General features: G+C 45.0%; 1 protein-coding gene and 1 long non-coding RNA gene across 3 annotated transcripts in view; one reads left to right on the top strand and one right to left on the bottom strand.

The window, feature by feature from the left end:
• LOC109645181 (diacylglycerol kinase eta) overlaps positions 1 to 23,811 on the bottom strand; it is a 45,756-nt gene extending 21,945 nt beyond the window's left edge. Inside the window, exons 1-4 of one of the 2 annotated variants that reach the window (XM_069518589.1) lie at positions 23,650 to 23,811; positions 22,339 to 22,591; positions 21,310 to 21,588; positions 19,828 to 19,932 (exon numbers count right to left, since the gene is read on the bottom strand). In XM_069518589.1, the coding sequence (XP_069374690.1) occupies positions 19,828 to 19,932; positions 21,310 to 21,402 (198 nt within the window). In that variant the 5' untranslated portion in view covers positions 21,403 to 21,588; positions 22,339 to 22,591; positions 23,650 to 23,811. Of the gene's footprint in view, positions 1 to 745; positions 1,194 to 19,827; positions 19,933 to 21,309; positions 21,589 to 22,338; positions 22,592 to 23,649 lie in introns of those variants that run through there. The other variant, XM_069518590.1, reaches the window with a different exon arrangement.
• LOC138406404 (uncharacterized) lies at positions 20,542 to 21,707 on the top strand. The gene is made up of 2 exons (XR_011239856.1): positions 20,542 to 20,897; positions 21,159 to 21,707. It is a non-coding gene; the product is annotated as an uncharacterized lncRNA (long non-coding RNA).
• Positions 23,812 to 24,784: the final 973 nt, after the last annotated feature.

Below are 24,784 nucleotides of genomic sequence, written 5' to 3'. Positions count from 1 at the left end.
ACACTCAATGGTTCTATGCACACACACACACACACACACAGAGAGACTGTGTAAAAATATACCTGCAGAACAGCAACGTGCACGTTCATCAACTTTGTTTGTGGAGAAATTAAAGTTGAACTGTTTAATAACTTTGTGTAATAAACAAACCAGTGTCTGTTTCTCATGAGGACAAAATGACAAACTGGAGATAAGAATCTAAATGTTTGAAAATAAAAAGCTGCATCTAATTTTGGAATTGACAAGAAGGTTCATTATTGACAAAGCTACATATATATATATATATATATATATATATATATATATATATATATATATATATGTGTGTGTGTATGTATATGTGTGATGTACAGTATATATATCATACAATCCTGAAACTAAAATCAAACCAAACAAGAAAATGCAAAGTTGTCTTAATATTTGCTAAAAGAAAATATTAGTTTCAGCAGTTTAAGTGATGAACTTTTAAAAAAAGATGTAAAGTAAATATTTGTCCACGTTTTGAAGGATCTACATCTTCACTGTGAATTAACTTTACATCAGAATAACACAGACTATTTATATTTATTCTGGAAAAGTGACAAATATGTCAGACCACACAGACGCTGTCCAGTTTCACACAACAGCACCACACACGCTCACACACTCAGGGGGAATCACCCTTTAAAAAAGGGAATGAACCAATGACATCGCAGCGTTGAGCCATTGACAGCTGGACGTCCCACAGAACGTCCTCATGTCTGACCTCATGCTTTCTGTCCTCGTCCTCCAGCCCGCTCTCCTGCAGCTTCTTGTTGTGGCTGGACTCCAGGTGGTCGTCCTGGCTGAGCTGGTCGTCGTCCCCCTGCCCCGCCCCCTCACAGCGGAACCACAGGGGCGCCATGCAGCAGCCACTGGTCTGACACAACCCCGGCATTGGCAGCTGATGACCTCACTTCCTGTGAAGCCCTTTTAAATATCGCACAAATGAAGGCCACTTATCCCAAGACTGACGGTTTCCAGAGGCCTCCTGTTCTTCTCTGTGCTACCTGAATTGGATTCTTCCCATGTTCTTCTCATGAAACTTTTTTTTAAAAGTTCTGAAATGTCCTCAGCTTCATCCACGTGAACTTTTCTTTCAACTCTTCTCCTTGTTTCACTCGGTTCCTCGCTCAGCTGGGACTCTCCTTCCACGCCAGCGGCTGCTCCGACAATACAAACCTACTTCCTCACTCTCTCACTTCCCGAGTGAGGAAGCCACGCCTCCTCAGGTGTGCTGCAGGCCACACCTCTTTGTGTCTGTGTGTCCCTCTCTCTCTCACTCACACACACACACACACACAAACGAAGGTGTGGTATGCAAATGCTCTTTACCTGAGGAGGTGTGTGTGTCTGTGTTCATGTGAGAACGAGCCCATTTCCTTGAGGCTATTTATAAGACTCGCAAAACCAGTCTGACCAGACACCAGACACCCACGCGCACACGCACAGGCACACACCCACGCACGCACACACACACACACAGGCACACAGGCACACAACGTTTGTGCTTCTCAGTGACATAATGCATTCTCAAGGTAAAAGTACACACACACACACACACTGAGGTTAATGTTGCACTACTCTGCTTAAGAGAGCTGATTGTGTGTGTGTGTGTGTGTGTGTGTCCATGCACTGCTGCCCACACGTTGTCATCGGAGAGCTTTCAGTGTCAGATCAGTGTCTCATCTGCCGAGGCGAATTATAACAAGTGTGTGTGTGTCTGTTCTTGCAGTCTGCATATCATTGTGTCTTTAATGAGCAGAAACATGCTGTTCCCTGCAGACAACCCCCCCCCCCCTCATCGCTGTCTCTCTCTCTCTCTCTCTTTCTCTCTCTCTCCGTCTCTCCTCCCTTCATTCCTCCTTTTCCCCACTTTCCTTCCAAAACTTTTTTCTTTCAACCCCCCCCCCCCTCTCAGACGCCTCGTGGTTAAAATCGGTGAATGAGCTCAGAGCTTCATCGGCGGCTGTAGCGAGTGACAGCAGAGTTACTGATGTGAACTGACTGATAATAATCACCACGTTTCTCCTGAGAGGAGGAAAAGGGGCCAGTTTCTCAGCCTGCTAGCGCTACGTAAAGCTAATTATGCTAATGCAAAAATCACTATAGCTTCGCCACATTGAATTCGAGAACATAATTAGGTGCAGCTGGGATTTCTAATTGTTTCACTGGAGCGGAGGGAGCTGAACTACTTAATTTAATTTGTCTTTAAAGAAATATGATAGAACTCCGTCAGAAGACTTCTCCATAATATTTTCTTATTTTATTTATCACCATCTTTGTTTCCCTTATTCTGTAAAACAGCCATGGCTGCTTCCAATCTGTTCAATGAATCCAAATGATCATCGCTATCATTAATACAAAATATATTCCTTGAATAATGTTTTAGTGGCAAAACAATCTGCAGAATGTAAATGTTACCAAGCCGGTGTTTTTCTGAAACAATGGGCAGCAGCTGTTTATTCATGAGCTCCTGGAAACGGCACAGTGACACGTTCAGGTGCGTCTCTGCCAGAGCTAATTAGAGCCGACGCACGCTGGCTGTCGCAGACACCGAACCCCCCGACCTTTCAGCCACGGCCGTGTTTTTGTAATCATGAGGCGCCGCCGTGCCCGGACGGACGTCGTCGGAATGCCAAATGAATCTCAAACCAATGTCACCAGCTGTGATTTTTTTTTTACAAAGCTGCAGCCGTTCGTCTTCTCCAGCAGATGGCAGGCGGAGAGAGAGGCAAGGGACGGAGGAGGAAGGAAATAAAACATTAGTGAGTAAAGTGGAAGAGAAAGAAGACGAGCGGTGCAGTCATTAGTAACTGTCAGATGTGTGTGTGTGTGTGTGCGTGTGTGGAGGTCTATAAATAGAAACATGAACTGGATTCCCTGTGAGAAAACACAAATCCATCTCTACGCTCAGAACATGCTCCTGTGAGGTTTTTACATTCTGCATTAATTATTCTTTTCTTTCATTTGTTTTCAACACTTCACACACGTGGGCTTTACCACACACACACACACACACACATGTTTAATGCACTATTCGATGACCAAGACCTGGCTCGTCCTGATGCGGTTAAACCCCACCCATCTGGCGTTCGGAGGTGGCTGAAACAAACACCCGGTATCGTTTGCAATGAAACAGCTGACCCAGGTCTGGTGTCGTTGATTACACACAATTTCTTTCTCTTCTCGCTTCCTGACATTTTAAACTTGGTAACGCGAAGGCATGCGGGGTTGCCATGGAGACAACTTTCGAAATCAACCTTGAGCTTGACAATGTGAGACACGAACACACACACACACACACACACACACACACACACACAAAGTTGAATTCATCAACATTTTCACCTGGACATTTTTGTGCTGTTAATCAAACATGAAGTTAACCAGGCTTCCTGTGTGTGTGTGTGTGTGTGTGTGTGTGTGTGTGTGTGTGTGTGTGTCACTGCACTGTCCTTGACAAAGTTGTTATGCAAAAAGCGAGAAGCATCATTTGAAATAGGAACTGCTTGCCTCATCCGTCATGTATACACACAATGCCTGACCACACACACACACACACACAGTTAGAACACGGCGTGGGAGGACTTTGCACCATGGCTACCACATCCTGTCTCATGTACCTCTGTGCGTTTATTAATAGACACACACACACACACACACGATATGTGTAAAAAAAGAATCTGATGACACCCTGTCATACCTAAGATGGACAAATGTGTGGACACACACACACACACTTTCTTCAAGTTTAGCCACAGTTTGTGTGTTGACGTGTTTTTTGAAATATCGTCCAGTTTTTGACTTTGAGGTTTGTGCACTGAAGGACGTATAATCTGCAGGGGGGGGGGGGGTTTGCCTCCGAACATACGGACAAAATCTGGCTCTGATGCTGCGTAATCCCTAAACACACACAGACACACACAGACACACACACGCTGCGGAATGAAGAGATAAGTATCTCTTCAGCTCTTAAGTCAGAATGAGATCGACGGTGAAAGAGGTGAGAGGAAGCGGGTAGTCTGTCACCCCTTCGTTCATTTTTGATGCTTATCACAAAAAAAAAAAATTGTACTGTTTGCAACAATCCTGCAAATAAAGATTTAACATTTGAAACGGAGGAGAGGAGGCGATTCGATGTAGAACGGAGGAAGAGGACGAGGAAAAGAGAGGTGGGAAGGGAGGAGGGAGGTGAGGAAAGAAGAAAAGGAAAGGAGACGAAAGGAGGAAAAAGGTGAAAGGGAGAAGAGAGAGGATGTACTGCAGGTGGGGCAGAGAAGGAGGAGAGCAGAGACGAGAGGAGACGAGTGAGGAGGAAACACGAGTGTGCGTGTGTTTGTGTTGTGGCTGGTGATTATCCCTGATGATCACACAGTGCGGTTTAATCTCGTCTCCCCACGCTCACGCACGTCAGATGTAAACACACATCTGACGAGCCGACCTGCTAACGATGCATTTTAAAACTAATCTGTGACACGTTCGCAACACACTCAATAAAACAGAGTGAGTGAGTGTGTGTGTGTGTGTGTGTGTGTGTGGATGCATCAAGTTGTGTGTTTGCGCAGCAATGTTTTCATGTCCCTGTGCTGTCGTAATTTCTCTCACACACACACAGTAAGCAAACAGAAATGGAGGCTTACTCCCTCTCTCTCCCTCTCTCACTCCCTCCCTCTCTCTCTCTCTCTCTCTCTCTCACTCACTCCCACTCTCTCTCTCTCTCTCGGTCGTTGGCACAGAGTCGTCGTCATGGGAGATTTCCAAGGCAACCTGTGGGGGCTTTTCCTGCCCTCTTGACTCATTCCCCTACAGTCGCGTTCAGAACACACTGTAACCACTGACAGTAAACACATCACCACATCCAAAACCGAGACTACAACAAAAAGAGGGGTTTTTTTTAAGAACACGCCCGTCAAGGATGGAGAACGTATGAACGCACTGTGCAGCGTTTACTGCATTTTATACGTCTTACACAAAAACGCATCAGAAACCGAGGCGCTCTCTCTCACCTCGCTGTCTCGCCACAGTCACACGTTCAAGTGGGTGTCACGTTTCCATCACCGCCCATCGGATGCAAACCTGCGTCTGCTGCAGAGTGAAACCGACAAAAGTAATTGAGTCTAAACTGGACATGTGTATATTAATTTCCCATCGCCTTGTTTTTATTCGGCAACATTTCCTTTGTTTAAAATGTTTTGTGGTTATGACCCCGTTCAGACTCTGTATCAACATCTGTCCTCAGAGATCCGGTCACAGGTCGTCCCAGGAGTCACATTCAAAATGCGTTTTAAAGACCGGGGACATGTTCACGTTGTCCGTGCTGAACGCAGCCCGTCCACTTGCATCCCGATCTCTCAGGACGGATGCGACGACCGGGTTCTGACGGGCTCTTTATAAAAGTGCCTGCAGCTTTGAACTGGTGAGTCGGTCAATTACACAAACACCGGCTGGCGAGAAGTGACGGATCAGAGCGCGACGGAGGAAAAAGCTCCGGGCTCGAACGTTTGTGAAGCTCCAGTTCCTCCGCGCCGTTGCTGCTAAATGTGACGACGTGGCTCGAAGCCTCCGGACCGCAGGCCGGGGTCAAGTCGCTCCGAATCAAGTTAAGGATTTCTCTCGTTACTGCAGCATGAGCGCAACTGTGTCTGTGCAGATGGCGGAGACGGAAACCCTCGTCCAGCCTCAACTAAAATAAAAAAATATTCATTTAATTCTCATTCTGCAGCATGAGGCCAAATCTCTTCTGCGTAAGCAAAGTTTCTTTATCACAAATGAAGATTTAATTATAGAGGTTATAGTGTTTGAATTATATTGATTATATACAACGACCCTGACACACGTCACATCTAAGCAGACACACAAAACAAATAACCAGAGGTAAATTGGTGATTACCATCTAATATTTTTAAATTTCATTTATCATCACGACAGATGCAAAGTAAATGGACTCAAGGAAAACACTGATATCATTAAAAACCGTTGGCTGTGAATCTATCGCCTGCAGATGTTTGCTCCAACGTCAGTGGTGTGCACGTGACACCTTCAGGGACAGTCTGCAACACGACCTCCCCGAAAAGTTTCCATGAATCATAGCTGATGAAAAGTGATATAAACACTGTGGTGTTGCTCCTGTGAGCAGAGACTCGCTGCATCGACAGGCTCAGTTCCCGAGGCTGAGGTTCAACTTTATTCTGAAATAACTCTTCTCAGGTGCGTTTAGACTTCATTCTGTTTAAAAAAATATATTATTATAACATTAAAGCTGGAATTAAACACTCCCTGATCCTACGTGCACTATCATCAGTGTCGTGTCTTCAGGCTATGTTAACAAAAAACATACACAAGTCTTCCAACCATTCTGTTAATAAAGTTCTATCTCATTGGTTAAATAAAGTTCTGCTATAACAAAGTTAATTTAATTGAATGCTTTTATTCTGAAGTCGGAAATGATCACGTCAGACGCATCTCCACTTCCTCCCATTGTAGAAGTTAAAGTATCCCAGATGTGGGTGTGGCCATACTTAAAAATAAAATGCAAAGGGCCGAACCAATGAGACGGTCTGGTTGACGGAGGCTTTTCCGTGATTGGGGGTCACCAGCTTGCCCCGCCCTTTGTTGGTGTTGCTTAGCAACAGAACTGAAGATGGACACGACGAGAAAGAAAAGGATGTCTCGCCGAAAAAAAAAAAAAGCGGTCGGTCACTGAAGTGCAATGAATCCTGGGAGAGGTTGGTCCAGGAAGGATCCTCTCGGAGTTTCTCGGGATGGAGGATTTTTGTCGAGCCTTGGAAGTGAGACGGTCTAGACACGACGCGGTGACGCAATCTGTCTTCGGCTTCTTCTCAGCGATTACTGCGAAGTCAGCCGCTCACCCTCCGCTGAGTCTGAGCTGAAGCTGCTTAAGCTTTAAAATAAATGAGTTGTCGGAACACATCCAGAACGAGATCGCACATCGTCAACAGAAGCCCTTTTCCCAGCGCTGTGGTTAAGACAGTGTTGTTACTTTAAGACGTGTTGTGCTGCAGTTTTTTCTTTTCCAGTTTCTACCTCGTACTTAATCTCTTATCCTACTTCCTGTCTCTCCCTCTTTTCTTTTCTCTGCACATGAACTCTCATTCTTAGCCTCGGATCAATATAACTCTTCCTTCTCATCCCTTTGCTCATTCCTCCTCTATCCAGTCCTTCTGTTTACTGCCCGGATCGATGCCTCCTCCTCCTCCTCCTCCTCTGCCTCCTCCTCCTCCTCCTCCTCCTCCCTCTTTTCTAAACAGTGATTTCTTCTTTCTTCATCACCCGGCTCTCCTCTCTTTTAACCCTCTTTTCACCTCCCACTGTCCTCAGTCGATTTTGATTTAGCCGCTGAACCGCCCGGCCCTTCCGTCCTCATTCCTTCAACCATCAGTTGATGGGTTTTTTTTGTCTTTTCTTCCTCTTCCTGTCATCGCTGCTCCACGTGGATCTCATCGGTTTAATATTACTTCGGAGTTTGTCTGTGACTTACAGGATTTGTCTCATGAAAAAGGAAACACACTGAATGGAGGTGACCCCGCTCTCCGCCCCTCTCCTCTGCCTCCGTGATGTGATGGATGGAGCAGATCTCCGTCTGTCTAGACTTTAATAATCTGCTTTTTTTCACTTGCCCACTAAAATTCATCCTGCACAGTCTGGTGGTCTAAACGGCTTGACCCCGAGGATTAACGGCACTATTTCAGATCCGAACTTTGCCCCGCAAGCGTGATACTGATCAAAGTTTCGACTTTTTTTATCAACTTCTGTCGGGGACATTTTATCAGCGCCGGAGACAAGACGCCTTGTTTGACACTATACTAAAAAAAACACAGTGAAAATAGCGATTTAAAATTCGCATGATAAAGATTTACTGGTGACAAAATGTTGGCCACATTCAAATTCGTAAAATAAAAGTTATATCACGGGAAAAATAAAAGTATTATTAACATAATATGGATTAGAGCTGTAACGGCTTGAAAACAGAATGTACAGCAGCGCATCAGATTTCGTGTCGTGATCCATCAGAGGGCGCTCGCTGTCAGCTCGACCTTGCAGGCTCTCGAGACCAGCAAAGTTTGAATATTCAAATATCTTTTCGAACGTACTGCATGGTCGTGTTGCTCAAACACGTGAACGAGCATCTTAGGAGCTGTGAACCCGTTACGTCACTGGTCGTGTCACGACGAACCAGGCGGGGTCATTGTGAAACACTGAACTTTGTGTTGAAACACTTACACAAGCGGAGCAGCCACTGTTGCAGAACACGTGCGTCCATGTACGAGTGTGCGATGGTTTCAAGAGGGCTTCTCTCCGAGCTGCTAATGAAACAGAACCTCTCCTCCTCCTCCTCCTACACCTCTCTCCATCTCTCCATCTCTCCGTCCACTTCTCTGTTTTCCATTTTTCACTACTCGACTAAACTCCCTCCCCCTCGTGCACCTCTTCCATCCCTCTCTCCCCTCTCCACGCTCTCTCTCTCTCTCCTTCTCGGCCCCTGTTACTTTCCCTTTCTGGATTTTTACTGTTTACATAAAACTCTCAAAGTTAAAATAACCTCGCTCTGCACGCACATGTAGTGTCCACAAGAGGATAAATCAACATACATAAACACGCATGCTGACGGAAACACATGGCCGGCGTGTCTTGACAATCCTCCAACATGCTGATGCTGTATTTGTTTAACAAAATGACCTTCTAAATTTAGACTCCGTGTCCCAGAGGAGGCTAAAAATGGAGCCAATCGCTTGTGTGTGTGTGGCTACTTTTATTATATCTGCGTGAGTGAACGTCTCGCGGAGCACATGTCCACATTCTTGTGGCTACAACAGAAATGTCTCTGGTTTGGAGAGGACGGAGAGGATCTGTGGTCATCTCCTGGACACCGAATGAATATTTCACGTCTTTTTTTTAATTCCTTCCATTCATTCTCTATTGTTGTCTGGCTCCGAGGGTCCGGCAGCGTGTGACCAGCTCCGACGGTGGAGGTGTAGAGAGCGAGCGATTACAGCCTGTGGATGTGTTTTCATACGTACGCTGGTGTTTACATGGGGGGGGGGGCGGCTGCTGTATATTAACTGGGAGGGTTTCTGCGTCTTATCAGCGTTTCACGGACACGTCACCTAAACCGGGAACACGTGTAACCGCAGGAGGAAGTGAATCGTAACACAAGGCGCCACATTAAACTGATTTTCATTGCATTCAAATCCGAAGTGACTCATGTTTTCATTGTTTTTAGTTGCGTTCATTGTGCGTTTGTGACGTACGACACCAGACGGCGTTTCACATTCAACATGCGGCTGCAGCGGCAAAAACTGTCACTGCACAACTGGTTCATTAAACTTTTTTCACGCACAAACCTTAAAAAACTCCACGCAGATTATTTTTCATAATGTCACGCAGATTATTCTTTGCAGAGGTCGACTACAAGAAGAAAGAGGCAGATGGAGAGAACGAGGCGTGTTCAGGTTTGTCCCTGTAACAACATGATCTGTGTGACAACACTCACACTGACAGAGAGAGAGAGAGAGAAGACGACAGGAAAAATAGACGGAGACAGAAAAGAGAGAGAGGGAGCAAGAACGACAAAGAGAAACTAAATACAAAAGGCAAAGAAAGAAAGAACAAGTGAGAAAGAAAGAAGGGAAAGATGAGAAAAGAAACCAAGCAGCTGATAGGCAGAGTGAAAAAGAAAGAAAGAACAAACGTGACAAAGAAACATAGAGAAGATAGGAAGAACGAGCAAAAAAGAAAAACAAGTGTGAGAAAAAAGAACAACACATGACAGAAAAAAAGAAACTACAGGAAAAGAAAGACAGAACAAATACAAATCAGAGAGAACGAGTGGAAGGAAAAAGGAAGCGGCGGAATAAACACATTGAGAGGATTTACCATATTCAGTAAGAGGCTGCTGTGAGATTCTGCTCAAACATCCACACGACAAAAATAGACATTCTACAAAGAGTTCACCGCGTGGTTACAAAGCATGACAAGCTGTGTGTGTGTGTGTGTGTGTGTGTGTGTGTGTGTGTGTGTGTGTGTTTCCTCTGCTCTCTCTCAGTCTCTGATTCCTTCGTCTATTCATCAGACTGAAGGGAATCCTGCAACAATAACACAAACACACACACACACACCTGCTTTAAATACAAAGGCCTCTCTCCAGCCTCCTTCTTCCATTACACATCTTTCATGTCACACACTCTCAACCCACTTCTCCTCTCTCTCTCTCTCTCTCTCTCTCTCTCTCACTTCTTCAAGTGACGTTCGATCAGATCTTTGTTTAGAAAACCCAACGACTGCTCCGGGTTTCGTAGGATGTGGCTTTTCTTTTCTTTTTTTTTTTCTTTCTCGTTCTTGCAAACATCAGTTTCTTTCCTGGTAGAACCCTTCGTGCACGTGCAGAGGATGTGTGTGTGTGTGTGTGTGCGTGTTTTGCGTGTGTTATGTAGGACGCCGTGTGTTTTTTGTGTGTCAGGCCAATTTGTTTGTGTAGCGGTTTCATTAACCAGATTGGAAAACTGAGAAAAGAAAAAAGGAGTGCAGGGGTGGTGGTGGTGGTGGTGGTGGTGGTGGTGGGGGGGGGTTTGTTGTCTTTCTGATAAGTTGCCAATAAAGAAAGTATGATTCACGGTCTGGCTCGCCGTTGAGCTTGATGACGAAGGAGAGAGAGTGGCAGACGCAGAGGCAGCCAGACACAAAAGGCCGAGTCAGGGAGCGAGATGGAAATGGAGAGGAATTGGCGCTCGTACGTCTTGGGGCTGGATGAGAGCTCCTTCCTAATATAATTATAAATTCTCTTGTCCGCATCTTTTTTGCTGCCAGTCGCGTCCTTGGCCTGAGTCAGAGGGGAGAGAAGCCGTGTTCCGGGCCGGAAAACGCCTCCCAGGCCAACTACGCTAAGTGCTCGCTAGAAAAAAACTAAAAAGATAAAAACGGCGGCGCTCGGAGTTTAGACGCTGGACACGGACAGATCAGCGGGATAGAAGAGTCACCGCGTGGAGCTGGATCGATACACGGGACGGACGCCATCTTTATTGACGAGACGCTGCAGATTCACTGGAGGGAAACGAAGGTGTTGAGGACGGACGCCGACAGGAAGTGAAGAATAAAAGTGACTGTTAGGTCATCACTCTGCCTCATCCAACCATCCAATAAATATTTATCCATCTATCATCCATCCATTAAGACAAGAGTTTCCATTTAACACACACACACAGACACACACAGACACACACAGACACACACACAGACACACACACACACACACAGGGTGCAGTCTTTACATCGAGTGTCATTAACAGATGTGCTTCTGCTGACTCAGGCTGTCATTCTTCATGTGGTGCTTCAACTCACAGGGTGTGACAGCAACACACACACACACAGACACACACACAGACACACACACAGACACACACAGACACACACAGACACACACACGCTGCTGATTGTGCAAGCTGCAGTCACAAAGACTAAACGGAATCATAAAAATTATCTGAGGTCTCAGGACACTATTGCAAAAGAAACCTGTGTGTGTGTGTGTGTGTGTGTGTGTGTGTGTGTGTGTGTGTGTGTGTGTGTGTGTGTTGTGGCGACAGTCTCTTGCTTCCTGTTAAAGAGCTTTCCAGGGAGAGGGGCTGAAAAACCCCAGCGTGAGTCTATTTTTGGCAGCAGAGAGAACGAGCCGAAGAGCTTCACGGGGTTAAAATAACACCGAGCGGCACAGAGGCGTTACAAACAAAACAGAGGGGCTTAAAAAAAGTACAACAACAACACAAAGCGGAACGAGGCAGAGAGAAGTTAGAGTGTGAACGTTTCTGTCTCGGCCTGTCGCGGTGGTTGAAAGGCCGACACCCGACAGGATCCACTGCACCAGTGTCAGCAGCCGAGCATCACAGGAAACACTGCGGCCGCTGCTTCTCATTTGTGTCACATGTTGTTGAGCAGCTCGCGACCTGAAAGTGCCTCAACATCACAAAGTCAAGAAAAGCAATTCATTCTTATTCAGGCAAAATCAAAACAAAAAAAGAGAAAGAAAAATAGTTCACGCTCGCATCAGTTCCCCGAACTGACGGGAGAACAATTAAAAACGTGTTGTTTGTTTTGACAAAGTTCAACCTGAGCGACGGAAACAGCTGAAGAGATTTCAGCTCAGATCCTCGAGACAAACGTCTAAAATCAGGCTTCGTGTTGTCAGCGTCCATTAACCAGCAGACGGAGAGAGAGACACACACACACACACACACACACACACACACACACACACACACACTCCACTGATTGATAACACACATTAGCAGCCTGACACACAAACTAACGCAAACCTGTCAAGACTGAAACATGTTTGCTCATTAGTGATAACACACACAAACAAACACACACAAGATATTGTTGTATCCTCGTCATTAGCACATTTCCAAAGTGAGTGTCACTATGTTGCACAACGCCGCAGGAGATAACTCAACACACACACACACACACACACACACACACGCACACACACAAACTCCTCATGCAGGGATGACGACAGATGGGACAAGATGGAGGGATAAAGAAAAGGGGTGGTGAAACTGGACGAGTGAAAGAATGAAAGAAGGAGAGATCAATGCTGAGACGCTAAATTCACCTCCAGTCACTTCCTCCTCCTCCTCCTCCTCCTCCTGCTCCTGCTCCTGCTGCTGCTCATATAAATCTCTGTGCTGTTGATTCACTGTGACGTGAGGTCAGAGTCGTTTAAACAGATAAAAGCGTTTTGACATCAACACAAAATGTTCACAAGACGACGTGAGGACGCGACAACGTCTCAGTGAAGCAGCTTGAAAACATGAAGAGAAACAAGGGAGCTCGTCGTCCTGGAACCGAATCAAACGCTCGACGCTGTACACGTGTTTCTCGGCTGCTGCGTAAACACCCGACTCCTCGCGGGCGTTTGCCTGCAGATGATCTCCTGTTGCAGGCGATTGTTTGTCCAACCTTCTATTCGCTGTAGATAACCTGAATAGATACGGAGGATATACTGGACACGGGTCAGATAACCTCGTGCGAGTCACAACAAAGACCTGGAGGATCTCAAACTGTAGCTCAGACCAGCTCGTGTCTCCACCACAACCACCCGGCCCCTTTAAAATCCGGCTCCACCACATTCAACGCTCTCTCAAACATCAGTCCGCTCAATACGTCCGATCATTCTCATCCCCCTCCATCAATGATTCTCAGGGACGTCGGTGACAACGTCCACAAAAAAACAACCTTTATCACAACTTCGTCTTCTGACCTTTGGTCCACGCAAAGATTTGACAGATTCTTTCTTGGCCCACGTCCCATCGTTCCTCAGAGTTCCATGGAAATCCGTGCAGTATGTTACACTGACAACATGTTATATTTAATATAATTTAATAATCATATTTCTCAGTTGGAAAACAATTTACTTTATATTAGCTTGAAAACTTTTTCTGTTAAAATTGTAATTAATATTTTCTATCTCGTTTTTCTACATTTCTTTGTGTTAATATTGTATTTGTACTTATTTATTACTTTTACTGTGTCATTTTCAATCCTCTTTGCTGCTGTAACACATCACTACTGTGTTTTAAAATCATCTTTAACATCTTTGTTCTTTATTTTCTTCTCATTTATTGTTGGATAAATAAACCGACACCGTTTTATCACTGCACTGAGATAATAACCACGATTTTTTACCTTGGTTTTTATTCTCATAATTGACACAGTTCTTTCAATAAGTTCATTATAACTTTTCAACAAGCAGCCACAACTGTTTTTGCCACGACCAAATAATCAAAAAGGAAATGATAATGAGAATAAAACCCAGGTTGAAAAATACTTTTAATTCTTCTTTTGGCTCCAGGACTCTTGTTGAAATGTAATTAAAACCTTAATTGACTCGTGTAGAATCAATAATATGATTCTTCTGGATTTAAAGCAGCATATGTAATTATCCTCGAGTCGCCCTGAAGCACCAGGCGACTTGATTCTCCTCAAATTTAAAGTTTCTGGACACAACAACTGACAAAACGTTGTCAAATCTGAGAGAAAGAGTAAAAAGGAAAAGGCTGTTCTCATGTTTCACTCTCGTCTGCTGCAGGATATTGATTCGTTTTCAATTAAGGACGTAAGTGAGACTGATCACGGCTGTGAGGGACATGAAATAAAGACAGAGCGAGACAGAAGAGAGGATTATTCGCAGAGACAATAATTAGAGACGTAGATATGAGAAGAAGGGAAATCAGGAGAGAGGCCGGAGCAACAGAGGGGACACATGAAGGAAAGACGTGATGAAAGCAGAGGACGGACGGGATGAAGGACGACGGAGGTCAGAGAGGATGAAGAGATCAAGGCAGGAGAAATAAAACACGACCAGGTGGCAGCAATGAAAGAGACGACTCCAAATAAGACTGGAGACAAAAGATAAAGAGACAGAGAGGAAGTGAAGCAAACGTGTCACCAACAAAAGGTTCCCTCTTTTTTAAAATACTCTAAAATGTCTCCAGAAAAGAGACAAGTGTCGTGAAGCCGAACACACTCACACATGATGATGATGATGATGATGATGATGAAGATTAACAGCGTATGGATCGTGCCTTTGTCTTTTAACAGAGGTCAAAGTTCAAGCTCTGATCCTGGAGGGGATTCCACCAGGGGAGAAAAAAAAACAAAAAACGATTGAAGCAACGTTCTCGATTCGTATTCGAACGCTGGAGACAACTTCTGTGACGGTGAACGAACGTCGGCCTCGTTTCTCTTCCAGCAGCGGCTTCTTTCAAACGCTCGTCCCTTTGTCTCAGCTGCCAAAGACACGGTGGCTGCCAACACACACTTTGAATTAATAGACTTTTGGTGCAATGTCACAATTTCAGCGTAAACCTGCTCCGTGTTCAGAACGAGTCAACAGACCTGAGCTGCTGCCAATTTACATTACGTATTAATTTATTTTTATTGATCGATAGATTTTTTTGGAAGCTGTCGCCATCGGTTTTTACAGAAAGAGACAAGTTTCCATGTTAATAAAGATCTAGATAACGAATCAAACTGAACATTTCTATCATACGAAACAGACGAGAGCGGCTGGACGTCATCCCGAGGTTAAAGTTTTGGGCTGCAGGAGCGAAGGCGTAGACGAATAATAAAAGAGAAGAAGTAGACGAGAGAAAACCAATTAAAAAAGATTCAAAACATTCATTAACAGATTCTCTGTGTTTTACACAGAGAGTGTTTGTTTTGTGTAACGTTTCTACCAGAGACTGAACAACAGACACGACTGACGGTAAATAAGTGAATTAGAGCTACTTTCTTATTCTCCCTCCATCTCTCTCTCTCTCTCTCTCTCTTCTACTCACTAATTTCCCCTCCCTCCCTCCCTCGCTCCTCTTCTCTTTCCATCTCTCTCTCAGTATTGACCCACACACTATAGCAGCTGTATTGCATCAAGCCAAGGGCATAAATCAAAGCGCACCCACACAACGCTGACCATCCCACACACACTCTCCTCAAGCCATTTCTGTTCCCCGTCCCACACACAGACACACACAAGCAGACACACACACACACACACTATAACTCGTCCTCATCACCACTGCGGTGAACACCCACACAGATCTCTGTACCAGGAGTGAGATGCAGATTAAAAAAAGTACAAATATAGCCGGTATGATTCCAAAGCACCGTGTAGGAAAATCCACAGGACTCGTTTTTTAAAAAAATAAATAAATAAAAGCGTTACTTGTTGGTCACCACTCAAACTGCCAGAAATATGAGCGGTTATATAATCTGAAGTGGTGCAGCTATTTTAGAAGGGAACGTGTTCGCTCGGGAGGAAGAGAGAACGTAAGAGTTATCGATTCCTCGCGTCTAAAAACGACATCAAGGCAAAAAACTAATGTTAAAAATACTAAGATCGATGTGATGCGACACAGAAGAGGTTGCATGTGTTGATTTCAATGATAGTTTGAATTATTCGTTTTTTTAAACGAAGCCAAGTTTTGGAGGAAAAACAAGCAAAACAAAGATTTTACAACCGAGAAGACACGAACACAAGCTGAGAAACGAATGACAAGAGGAAAAGAAAGAATTTTCAGGAGGAAGAATTAAACGGAGGAAAGAAAAGGAAAGGAGCCAAACATAATGAAGGGACAGCTCTTCTCTGTGTGTTTGTTTGTGTGTACTTTTACATGCACGGTCATTAGAGCGGGTACTCGTCGCACACACACATATAAATACAAAACACACACACAATTCAAAAAGGCTTGTTTGCTCTTTGGCCTCATTCTCTTCCTGCGTCTCCTTTATTTTCCGCGACAAATGAGAGCGAACAGGAGGAGGAGGAGGAGGACGAGAGGAGGATGGAAAAAGGAGGAGAGGAAAAAGTCCTTGTGTAAACGATCCCGCAGGTAAAGAGAGAAAATAAGAAGAGAAGAAATCAGAGGTCGGGCAGAGGAAGATGATTAAAAAGCAAAACACGACGTGCAGATTTTAGCTACAACGAGTGACACAGCAAAAAAAAAAAACAGCACAACAAGATGCTGCAACACAAACAACACTGACTCAGCTCCAACACAACATTTTAATCAGGCAGGACGTGTGGCCTGCAGACGGGGGGGGGGTCCCATTTGTTTCTCTTCATGGACACTTTACACAACTTTATCTCTTTTCAATTCTTCCCAGTTTTTAAATGTTGCATCAAAAGTTTGGAGCCGCAACAAAACAGAAGCTCCGGCAGATAACGTTTAACTTTTTTTAAAACATTTCTAAATCGTCTATGATCACGTTGTGGATCATTCTTTTTCCCTTTCATTTCAGATCATTTGCTTTTTTTATTCATATGCACCGCTCAGGGCTTTCTTCAGAAGTGATAGTTTGATGGTAAGTGCAGAGATAACGTATATATGAAAAAGGATTATTGCTCAGGGTATCGATTATCTCTGCTGGGCTGTGATTTATGCTGCACTCCACCACAGTAAAACCTCAGATATCCAGATGTAATGTATGATATCGACAGGCTGTTACATGTTCTCTGGGTTTATGGGCTTAAAACCGCACAGACGGGTTTTTCTAACTCAAACTAGTACAAACAAATGATGAATAATGATCCCAGACTGTTGCTATCAGGTCTTAACTCTACAGTAAATACTGATATGGTACTAGAAATGTTTTCATATACGTCCTGCAGACAGATTACACATGAACGTCAGTAAAATTAGACACTGATTTGATCTCTGCAATGTAACACGATCACTGTCTCAACAAGAGACTCCAAAAAATAAATCTGTTGTTCTTGAATTGAAAAAGAATCTTAAATGTGTTTAAACGCCTGAAAATCAAAGTATGTTTTATGTGTTTATATTAATATTTGAGGGGCGTTTATTTATTAACTGTGTATTTGAGAAAGAAGACAGGACTAAGAGGAGAGATGACATGATGAGCAACAACCACCTGAACCGGATATTCGCGCTACATGTCTCAGCACCGAGAGAACATTTCTTCATCTTGAGAATAAACCATCAGAGCGACACGCGTCTGCTCTGGCCCTGAACAAGTGTTTGAGTTCTTACAGCCTCTGCACAGACGAGCTGGTGCACGTCTCAGGTCGAACAGACTCCGTCAGACGAGCTGAGAGGTTTGGCTTCACAGCGTCTCTCCGGCTTCTGGACGAGATGAAACCTGCTCCACTGAAGCCCCGTTACCAGAGATATTTAATCATGACGCCGACTCTCCCCCCCCCCCCCCCCCCCCCGCCCCAGTGAAATGGCCTCGACGAGCCCGGGCTGTCGTCCGCACAGTCGTTTAGCGACTCGCCGCAGAGGAGCTGAATTAATCTAACGGTGTCGAGGATGTCACGTCACAGTTGATAAGAATTAGCACCTCCTTAACGAGAGCGCCAACACACTGCCGCGCTAACAAGTACGGTAACTGGCAGGGGACAAAATGAGGCGCGGCACAAACACACACATTTGTACATCTGTGTTGACTACATGGACACCAGTAGTACGACTATTGACCTTGTTCTGAATAAGACGTGTCCTCGCTTCTCATCTTAATGTATCACTATGCAGGTACACACTAATACACAAACATACTCGTCCACATGTACACAAACAGACAAAGGGAAACACACTAATCCTCTCAAGCCACCGTTATACAGCGAAGTATAATCCTGACGAGCGTAATCTAAATAACACGACTGTAGGTACAAACACACACACACACACACACACAACTGAACTAATCACAGCGGCTGCACAACGTAAGATTCATACACATGTTTGTGTTGCAGCAGTAAAGAGAAGACGAACAGACGGAAGGGCCCTTCACACCTGAGAGCTGAGGAGAGAGGGAGAGAGAGAGAGAGAGAGAGAGAGAGAGAGGAACTGAAGGAAGGAGAGCACCGTGGAGAGAAACCAGTTTCTGGACATTCGAGCTAAAGGAGGAAGAAGAGTGACACAAATGAAAGTGAACAGAGGGAGTTGATCTCAGAGCCGGCTGGTTTTTCCCACAGTCTTTCTGGACAAAGAGGTAAATGAGCTGAACTGGATTCAAACTGTCTGACTGACTCGGGTCGAGATCTTCTTCGTCCCGGTTCAGACACAAAAGCTTCGTCTGGCTTCAACCTGTTCACCTTTAACTCTGGTTAACAATGAATCCTGACATTTTATTCAAAATGTTGAAGATTGTTTTTGCATATTTGGAAACTTCTAAAACAAAATGAGGGTTAAAAAGTTTTTAAACTGACTCGCTTGAAATCTATAACTCTATTTTTAAAATAATTTGTTGCAGAGAAATTGAATTTCTCCTATTAACAATTTGAAAATATATATAAACAATTAAAAAGTTAAAAATGTACAACTCCGACCCTGAAACCACGGCAACCCCCTGTGGTTCTCTCCTTCCTGTCCAAACACGCATCACATCTGAACTCACCACATTACGGCCGTGCCCTGTGAGATCATCCGATCAATATCAGCCTGATATCTGACACCATCATCTGCTCCTGGAACAAACGTGGCGTTACGGCTCGCCGCCCCGATGATGACGGGAGCTGCCGGGTAATCCCGCGTCTCCTATTGATCCGAACGCGATTTACAGTTAATGGACAAAATTACAGGAAATGGATAATTGTTATGGAGTTTGCACGGGTGTGATCTGTTTGTTTCCATTTCACATAAAGCATTTCTCATTGTGAATACAAGCTCATCAATAACTAATGAGTCAGATGTGAACGAGAGCATTTTCCAGTAAGAGGCGAATCTCACAGCATCGATATCTCACAGTGAAACTCAGTCCAGGGGCCGATAAGCAGCTGTCACAGACCCAACCAGAGAGGAAGCTGATGCTGTGCCGTTACATCACAGACCTGAACACGACTTGTCGCCACAGCGACTTTAAGAGACGAGAAGAACGCACACAGGAAGTGGACCAGGCCTGAGCAGGATGTCGGCTGACCTCAACCGCCTCAAGTCGAGTTGCAGAGTTTGATTCAAGACGGATGAAGTGAAAGATGCTTCAGTGTGTGTGTGTGTGTGAGTGTGTGTGACTTTAGATGAAGGCAGGTGTCCTTCAAACACACGATCTATTCTTTGGTGAGATTTTTCCATTTCAAATTGGCTCTTAAACAAATGAGCATAACGTTGCTCTTCATCTCGGATTAAATATTATTTTAATGTGAATACAGCAAAAAGAAACTTTGAAATAAGACGCAACGCTTCACAAACAGCTGGAAACTCACGATCTCTGACAACGAACAACACCGAGGCCACGATCCCACCTCCAAACACACACACGCTCTTTTCTTCCTACCTTGGTCCTGATCTGTCCCGAGGTCGACACTTTGCGGATCAGTTTGTGCGACGTCTCTTCTTGTTCCCCGTCGCTGTCCGACGACTCCTCCCCAGCTTCTCCAGACTGAAAAATAAGAAGTAAAGTTCTGTCAGATGCTGAAGGTTAATAACATGCAACAGTTTGATCTTCTCATCTTCTCAACGACGGAGTGGAAATGTTCACCCGGTGGTTGACGTTGTTTTCAGTGTTTCAACTGCATCTTTCCATTGATGTGAAGTTTGAACAACTTTGCTTTCATCGTATGATAGAGTCGAGTCTATTTTACTGAGAAGTGAAACTGAATTTAAATAAAATAGCTTCACATTTCCAGTCACTTTGCAATGAGCAAACACTGTTTATAGAAACAGTCGAAATCAAGTCTAACAGGAAACTAAAATAAACAGAAACTAACTTTTCTTAGACGACGCGCTGCTTTCACACTTTTCACCGAGTCTGACCGATCGGAGATGACCGGATGTCTGACGCTCACGGACTAAACACAGAATTGTGTTTTTATTCCAGTTGAGTTAAGAAGATTCCACAGCTCATTAGGTCGTCAGGCAGATATTTCTCAAGTCTTTTTAAAGTTGTGACCTCGGCACACCTCCACCAACAGTCCCCATCAAATTACACACATTCAGTTTTCAGTTTCATCCACATCCATGAATTCTTCTCTGGGAAATCTGGGAAAATTCTATCTCTCACAATTTTAGAGAACGTGAGGATCCTGCCCTTTGTCCAAATCCATGCCAAACTCTAACAATTCTTTCCGAGCCCATGTCCGATCCTTTCACCAGATTTTGGGGGAACGGTGGTAACGTCTCTTGAGATTCAAGTCCTCCTGAAGATAATTCACCTGCTTATTTTTTTTTTTACAGCACTTGAGCTGTGAAGTGACGTAACTGAACTTAACCTCAAAAGTCCAGAAGTGCTGCGGACGGGAGGAGAAGTGTTCGGAGCTGCTGCAGGAGCAGGCAGGGGTAGGATAGAAAAACCGGTTGAACTGTTAATGACCTGAGGCCCAGAGCTCAAACTGCCTCTCACAAAGAGTAAGTAATTATATTATTTCAGATTCATACAAGTTTCATAGAAGCAAAACAAGGAAATAGAAATATCTGCATGTGTTAAAATACATAAAGCCCAGAGTTAACTGTGCTGACTTGAGACTCCGGTCCCACGAGCGTAGCAGCGGTCGAACTTCTCCCTTCGTTCGTGTGGAGTTTGTTGAACTTTAACCTTCAACTTTCTTTCGTGTGACTGGCTTTAATTCTGCAAACTGCCACTACACTTCCTCTTTTTTTTTTTCACAGAAATATTCAGACGGCATGAACTGGAATCTATACCGCACCTCAGCAGAGAGCAAAGCTTGTGGTCATTCATGACAAAGCAGTTGGACGCAGCTGCAGCTTCACATTTCAATCTGTCGTTTCCGATAAACACAGAGGATTTAAGAGTACTTACGATATGAGTCCTCTCAGCGTCTGCTCGGGGAGACCCCAGCGACTCCCCCGGCTCCGCCACGTACAGGACGTTGGGGTTCAGTTTGGACGCCATGATGAGTCAACGGCGAAGGACGAGAGAGAGAGAGTGAGGTGTGGAGATGGATGAAAAGTTTGGCAGTTGCTGAAGAAGAGGCGGAGGAGAAGGAGGAGGGACTGAAAGAGGGGGTAAAAGACGTGAGCGCTTCACCAAGCAGAGGAGGAGAGAGGCTCGTCCTCTTTTCCCGATCCAGGGCCAACTCTGGAAAAGATGGAGGGATGAATTATTGATCGGGAGAGAAAAGCTCAATGGAGTTTAGTTTTTTTTTTTTTTTTTTTAAAGAAAGAGGGGATGAAAAAAAATAAAACATCTCTTACAAATATTTGTCATATTGCTAATTTATCTGGAGCTCCTGTTTCTCCGTTCTTAACTTTTAAAAAGCAACACAACACAGACACACAACTTCTGACTGTCTTCAGTTTGAGATGTGGGAATGTGGAATAACCTCAAGTATAATGATGAAGATGAAGATGAGGAAACATGATGAAGCTCCTGGTGAAAGTGCATGTGATAAATATCTATATATGTAAGGCTCTGTGTGTGTGTGTGTGTGTGTGTGTGTGTGTGTGTTTCCTTGATTGCAACATGTTATAAAAACTGCATCTCACCGAACGCCCCAAACTTGCACACACACACACAACCTCTGTGCACGTGCGTGCGCGTCTCCAGCCTGTTCCAATATGTTCGTGCAGCTTTCGTACACGTGAATAATAATAAGAGCTGCAGCTCCGTCACTCAGTGCGTCCGCGCCGCTGCTCCCCGCCGAGACTCTCCACGCACACGCACCGATAGACCAAGAGACACGGAATGCCAATAATCAATTTAAACTCGCGCGTGTTCGCGAAAGGGCAACATCCATCACAGACGTGCACGGCCGCCTCCTCTGCACAAATACACCGTGTGCGTGCGTGCGTGCGTGTGCATGCGTCGGTAAATATGGATATTATTTACCTCCACTCGTCAATGTCCTCCTCCGTCTTTCCTTCCTTCCTCCTCCGCTCCGCTCCTCTCCCCCAGCGGCGGTGTCTCCCGCTCCTGTCGCCCGGCCTGGGTCGCTCCTCAGCCGGCGCGGTCGGGTGCTGCTCGCCGGCGGTCAGCGGCGGGAGGAGCGGCGGCAGCAGCGTGCGGGTCTGACCGGGGCTGGTGGCGCTGGTGCTCGGCTCGCAGAGGGAGACGCGGTCGTGCGCATCGCGTCGGAGCGGATCTGAATCAGGTAGAGAGAGGAGGGGAGGATGGAGGGAGGGAGGGAGGGAGAGAGAGAGGGGGAGAGAGAGAGAGAGAGAGAGAGAGAGACGCTGCTGAGGTTAAACGGAGAGCAAACGGCGCGCACGCCACGCATGCGCGAGCACGAGACAGACCCTGGCCGAACAATAACGCACACGAGGCGGCAGCAATTAACACGCACGCACGCAGGCACGCACGCCCCCCCCCCCCCCCCCCCCCTCACACAGATACTGAGAAAAACAAAAGGCAGTGAATGCATCATGAGTCAAAATGGGGCAGGACGATATCATCAACATATCGGCTGATATCGATAATTATCGCGATTTCATTGTTATTACCTGGACTCCACAGATCACGTGAAGAGGGCGTGGTCAGAAAGGTAAAGTTTGCGGATCAAGAATCTATGATTTCTTTCACTTTTCTTTTTTTTTTTTTTTTTTTTAATATTGTGACATTAAAGTTTTAGATTTCTCAGGAAACATTTCATGGACCTTGATGGAGACGATGTTCAGCTCTCATATTCATGTCAACTGTGAATCCCAATGTGCGTTAACATGATAATCAGTCTCTACACAGCAGTGGGATAATGATATATAACTTTAACAAATCTTTTCCTCACAGCTGTTAAACCCGCTGTGCAGACAGCTCCTCTGCTGGCTTCAATGAAAGGAAACACCTTAATGTGAGATTAATTGATTTGAACGTTGCAAATCAATGCTTGTAACACCGCACACGTCTCCCGTGAAGAGCCTGCATGTTGTCAGGAGCTCGGTGTGTGAAAACTGCCAGAGAAGGTTTCTCGATTTCAGATTTGAAAACAATAATTATGCTCCTCCGCCCCCCAGAAAATCGTAAAAATCTCTATATATGTGAACGAGCACACTGAATATTTAAGCTCAGCAGTTTCAGGGTTCAGGACGAGGATCCCGTGATCCCATTAAGGGATTAATTTTTCTTACTTACTGGCTTTCTGTGAAATCCTACAAATAAATAAATCTCTGTAGGAAAACTCGCACAGCAGCTAAGTAGAATCCTCACCGGAGCCATAAACAGCGATGAGGTTACAAGTCGCTGTTCCTGGTTTATAACCTGGAGACACAACATTCCTCCTGCAGGCAGCGACACATCCTCCGTCCGGACGCGCTCGGGAAAACTTTTCACTCGTCAACCTGCAGCTTTGAGCGAACTCACAAATCCCACACACTGATTTCTGCTCAAGTTTCAGTTCACTGGAGTCCACACCTCACACAGAGAGAGAGAGAGAGAGGGGGAGGGAGAGAGACATCCACATTAATAAGGCAGAGAGAGAGAGAGAGCGAACATGAACACACTAACAGAATACAAGTACAGTACACACACACACACACACAGAGACACACACACACCTGCTGGATTCCCCTGCTGATCAGGTGATCGTGTTACTGTATTCAGCTCTTTCCTCAGGTTGCCCTTGACAACGGCGAGAAGGAAGGGCGAAAGGATGGAGAGACGAAGACGACCAAGGACGAAAAAAATACATGTGAATGAAAGACGGCTTTGTAAAAACCACATGTCGCGCTGCAGCTAACGGGAATCACAGCTTTCACACAACCAATCAATGATTAAATATCGTAACACTGAAATTAGAGATGTCCGTCCCCATTTTCTCAGATGTCCTCAAATTCAGTGTTTTACAAATGAACACAGCGAATCCTCACATCGGGTGGAATCTATTTGGACATTTCTGCTCAGACGATGAATCCAAATATTATAATATCACATTAATCTTCTGTCAAATAAACATCGAGATAAACCCGGCGCTACTTGTGTTTTTGCTCTCGTCGACACACCGAAGGATAGTAATTTACACTTTTCTTCAAACGTGGGAGGGGACGGAAAGGACAAAAGCAGAAAAGAGGAATAATAACGAGTAACGCTCTCTCTCTCTCTCCGTCTCTCACACACACACACACAGAACCGTCAAGCTCTCCTGGGGAGATGCTTACAGGTTGTCAAATTTCCTCTCCTCCCCATCCAAGCGACGCACAGCGGGAGCAGCAATCAGAGCCGAGCAATGAACAACAGAGAGATAATTAACAGCTCTGTGTTACGTATCAAACTGAGGGCAAATTACAGCACCATCGTTATTATCATGCAAACGTGAACGCGCTGCCGCACATCCTGGACTAATCTT

Source organism: Paralichthys olivaceus, chromosome 22 (assembly GCF_024713975.1).
Source record: "Paralichthys olivaceus isolate ysfri-2021 chromosome 22, ASM2471397v2, whole genome shotgun sequence".
In the NCBI taxonomy this organism is placed as follows: Eukaryota; Metazoa; Chordata; class Actinopteri; order Pleuronectiformes; family Paralichthyidae; genus Paralichthys; species Paralichthys olivaceus.
Note: the sequence above shows the minus strand (reverse complement) of the source record. Positions and strands in the feature narration are given on the sequence as shown.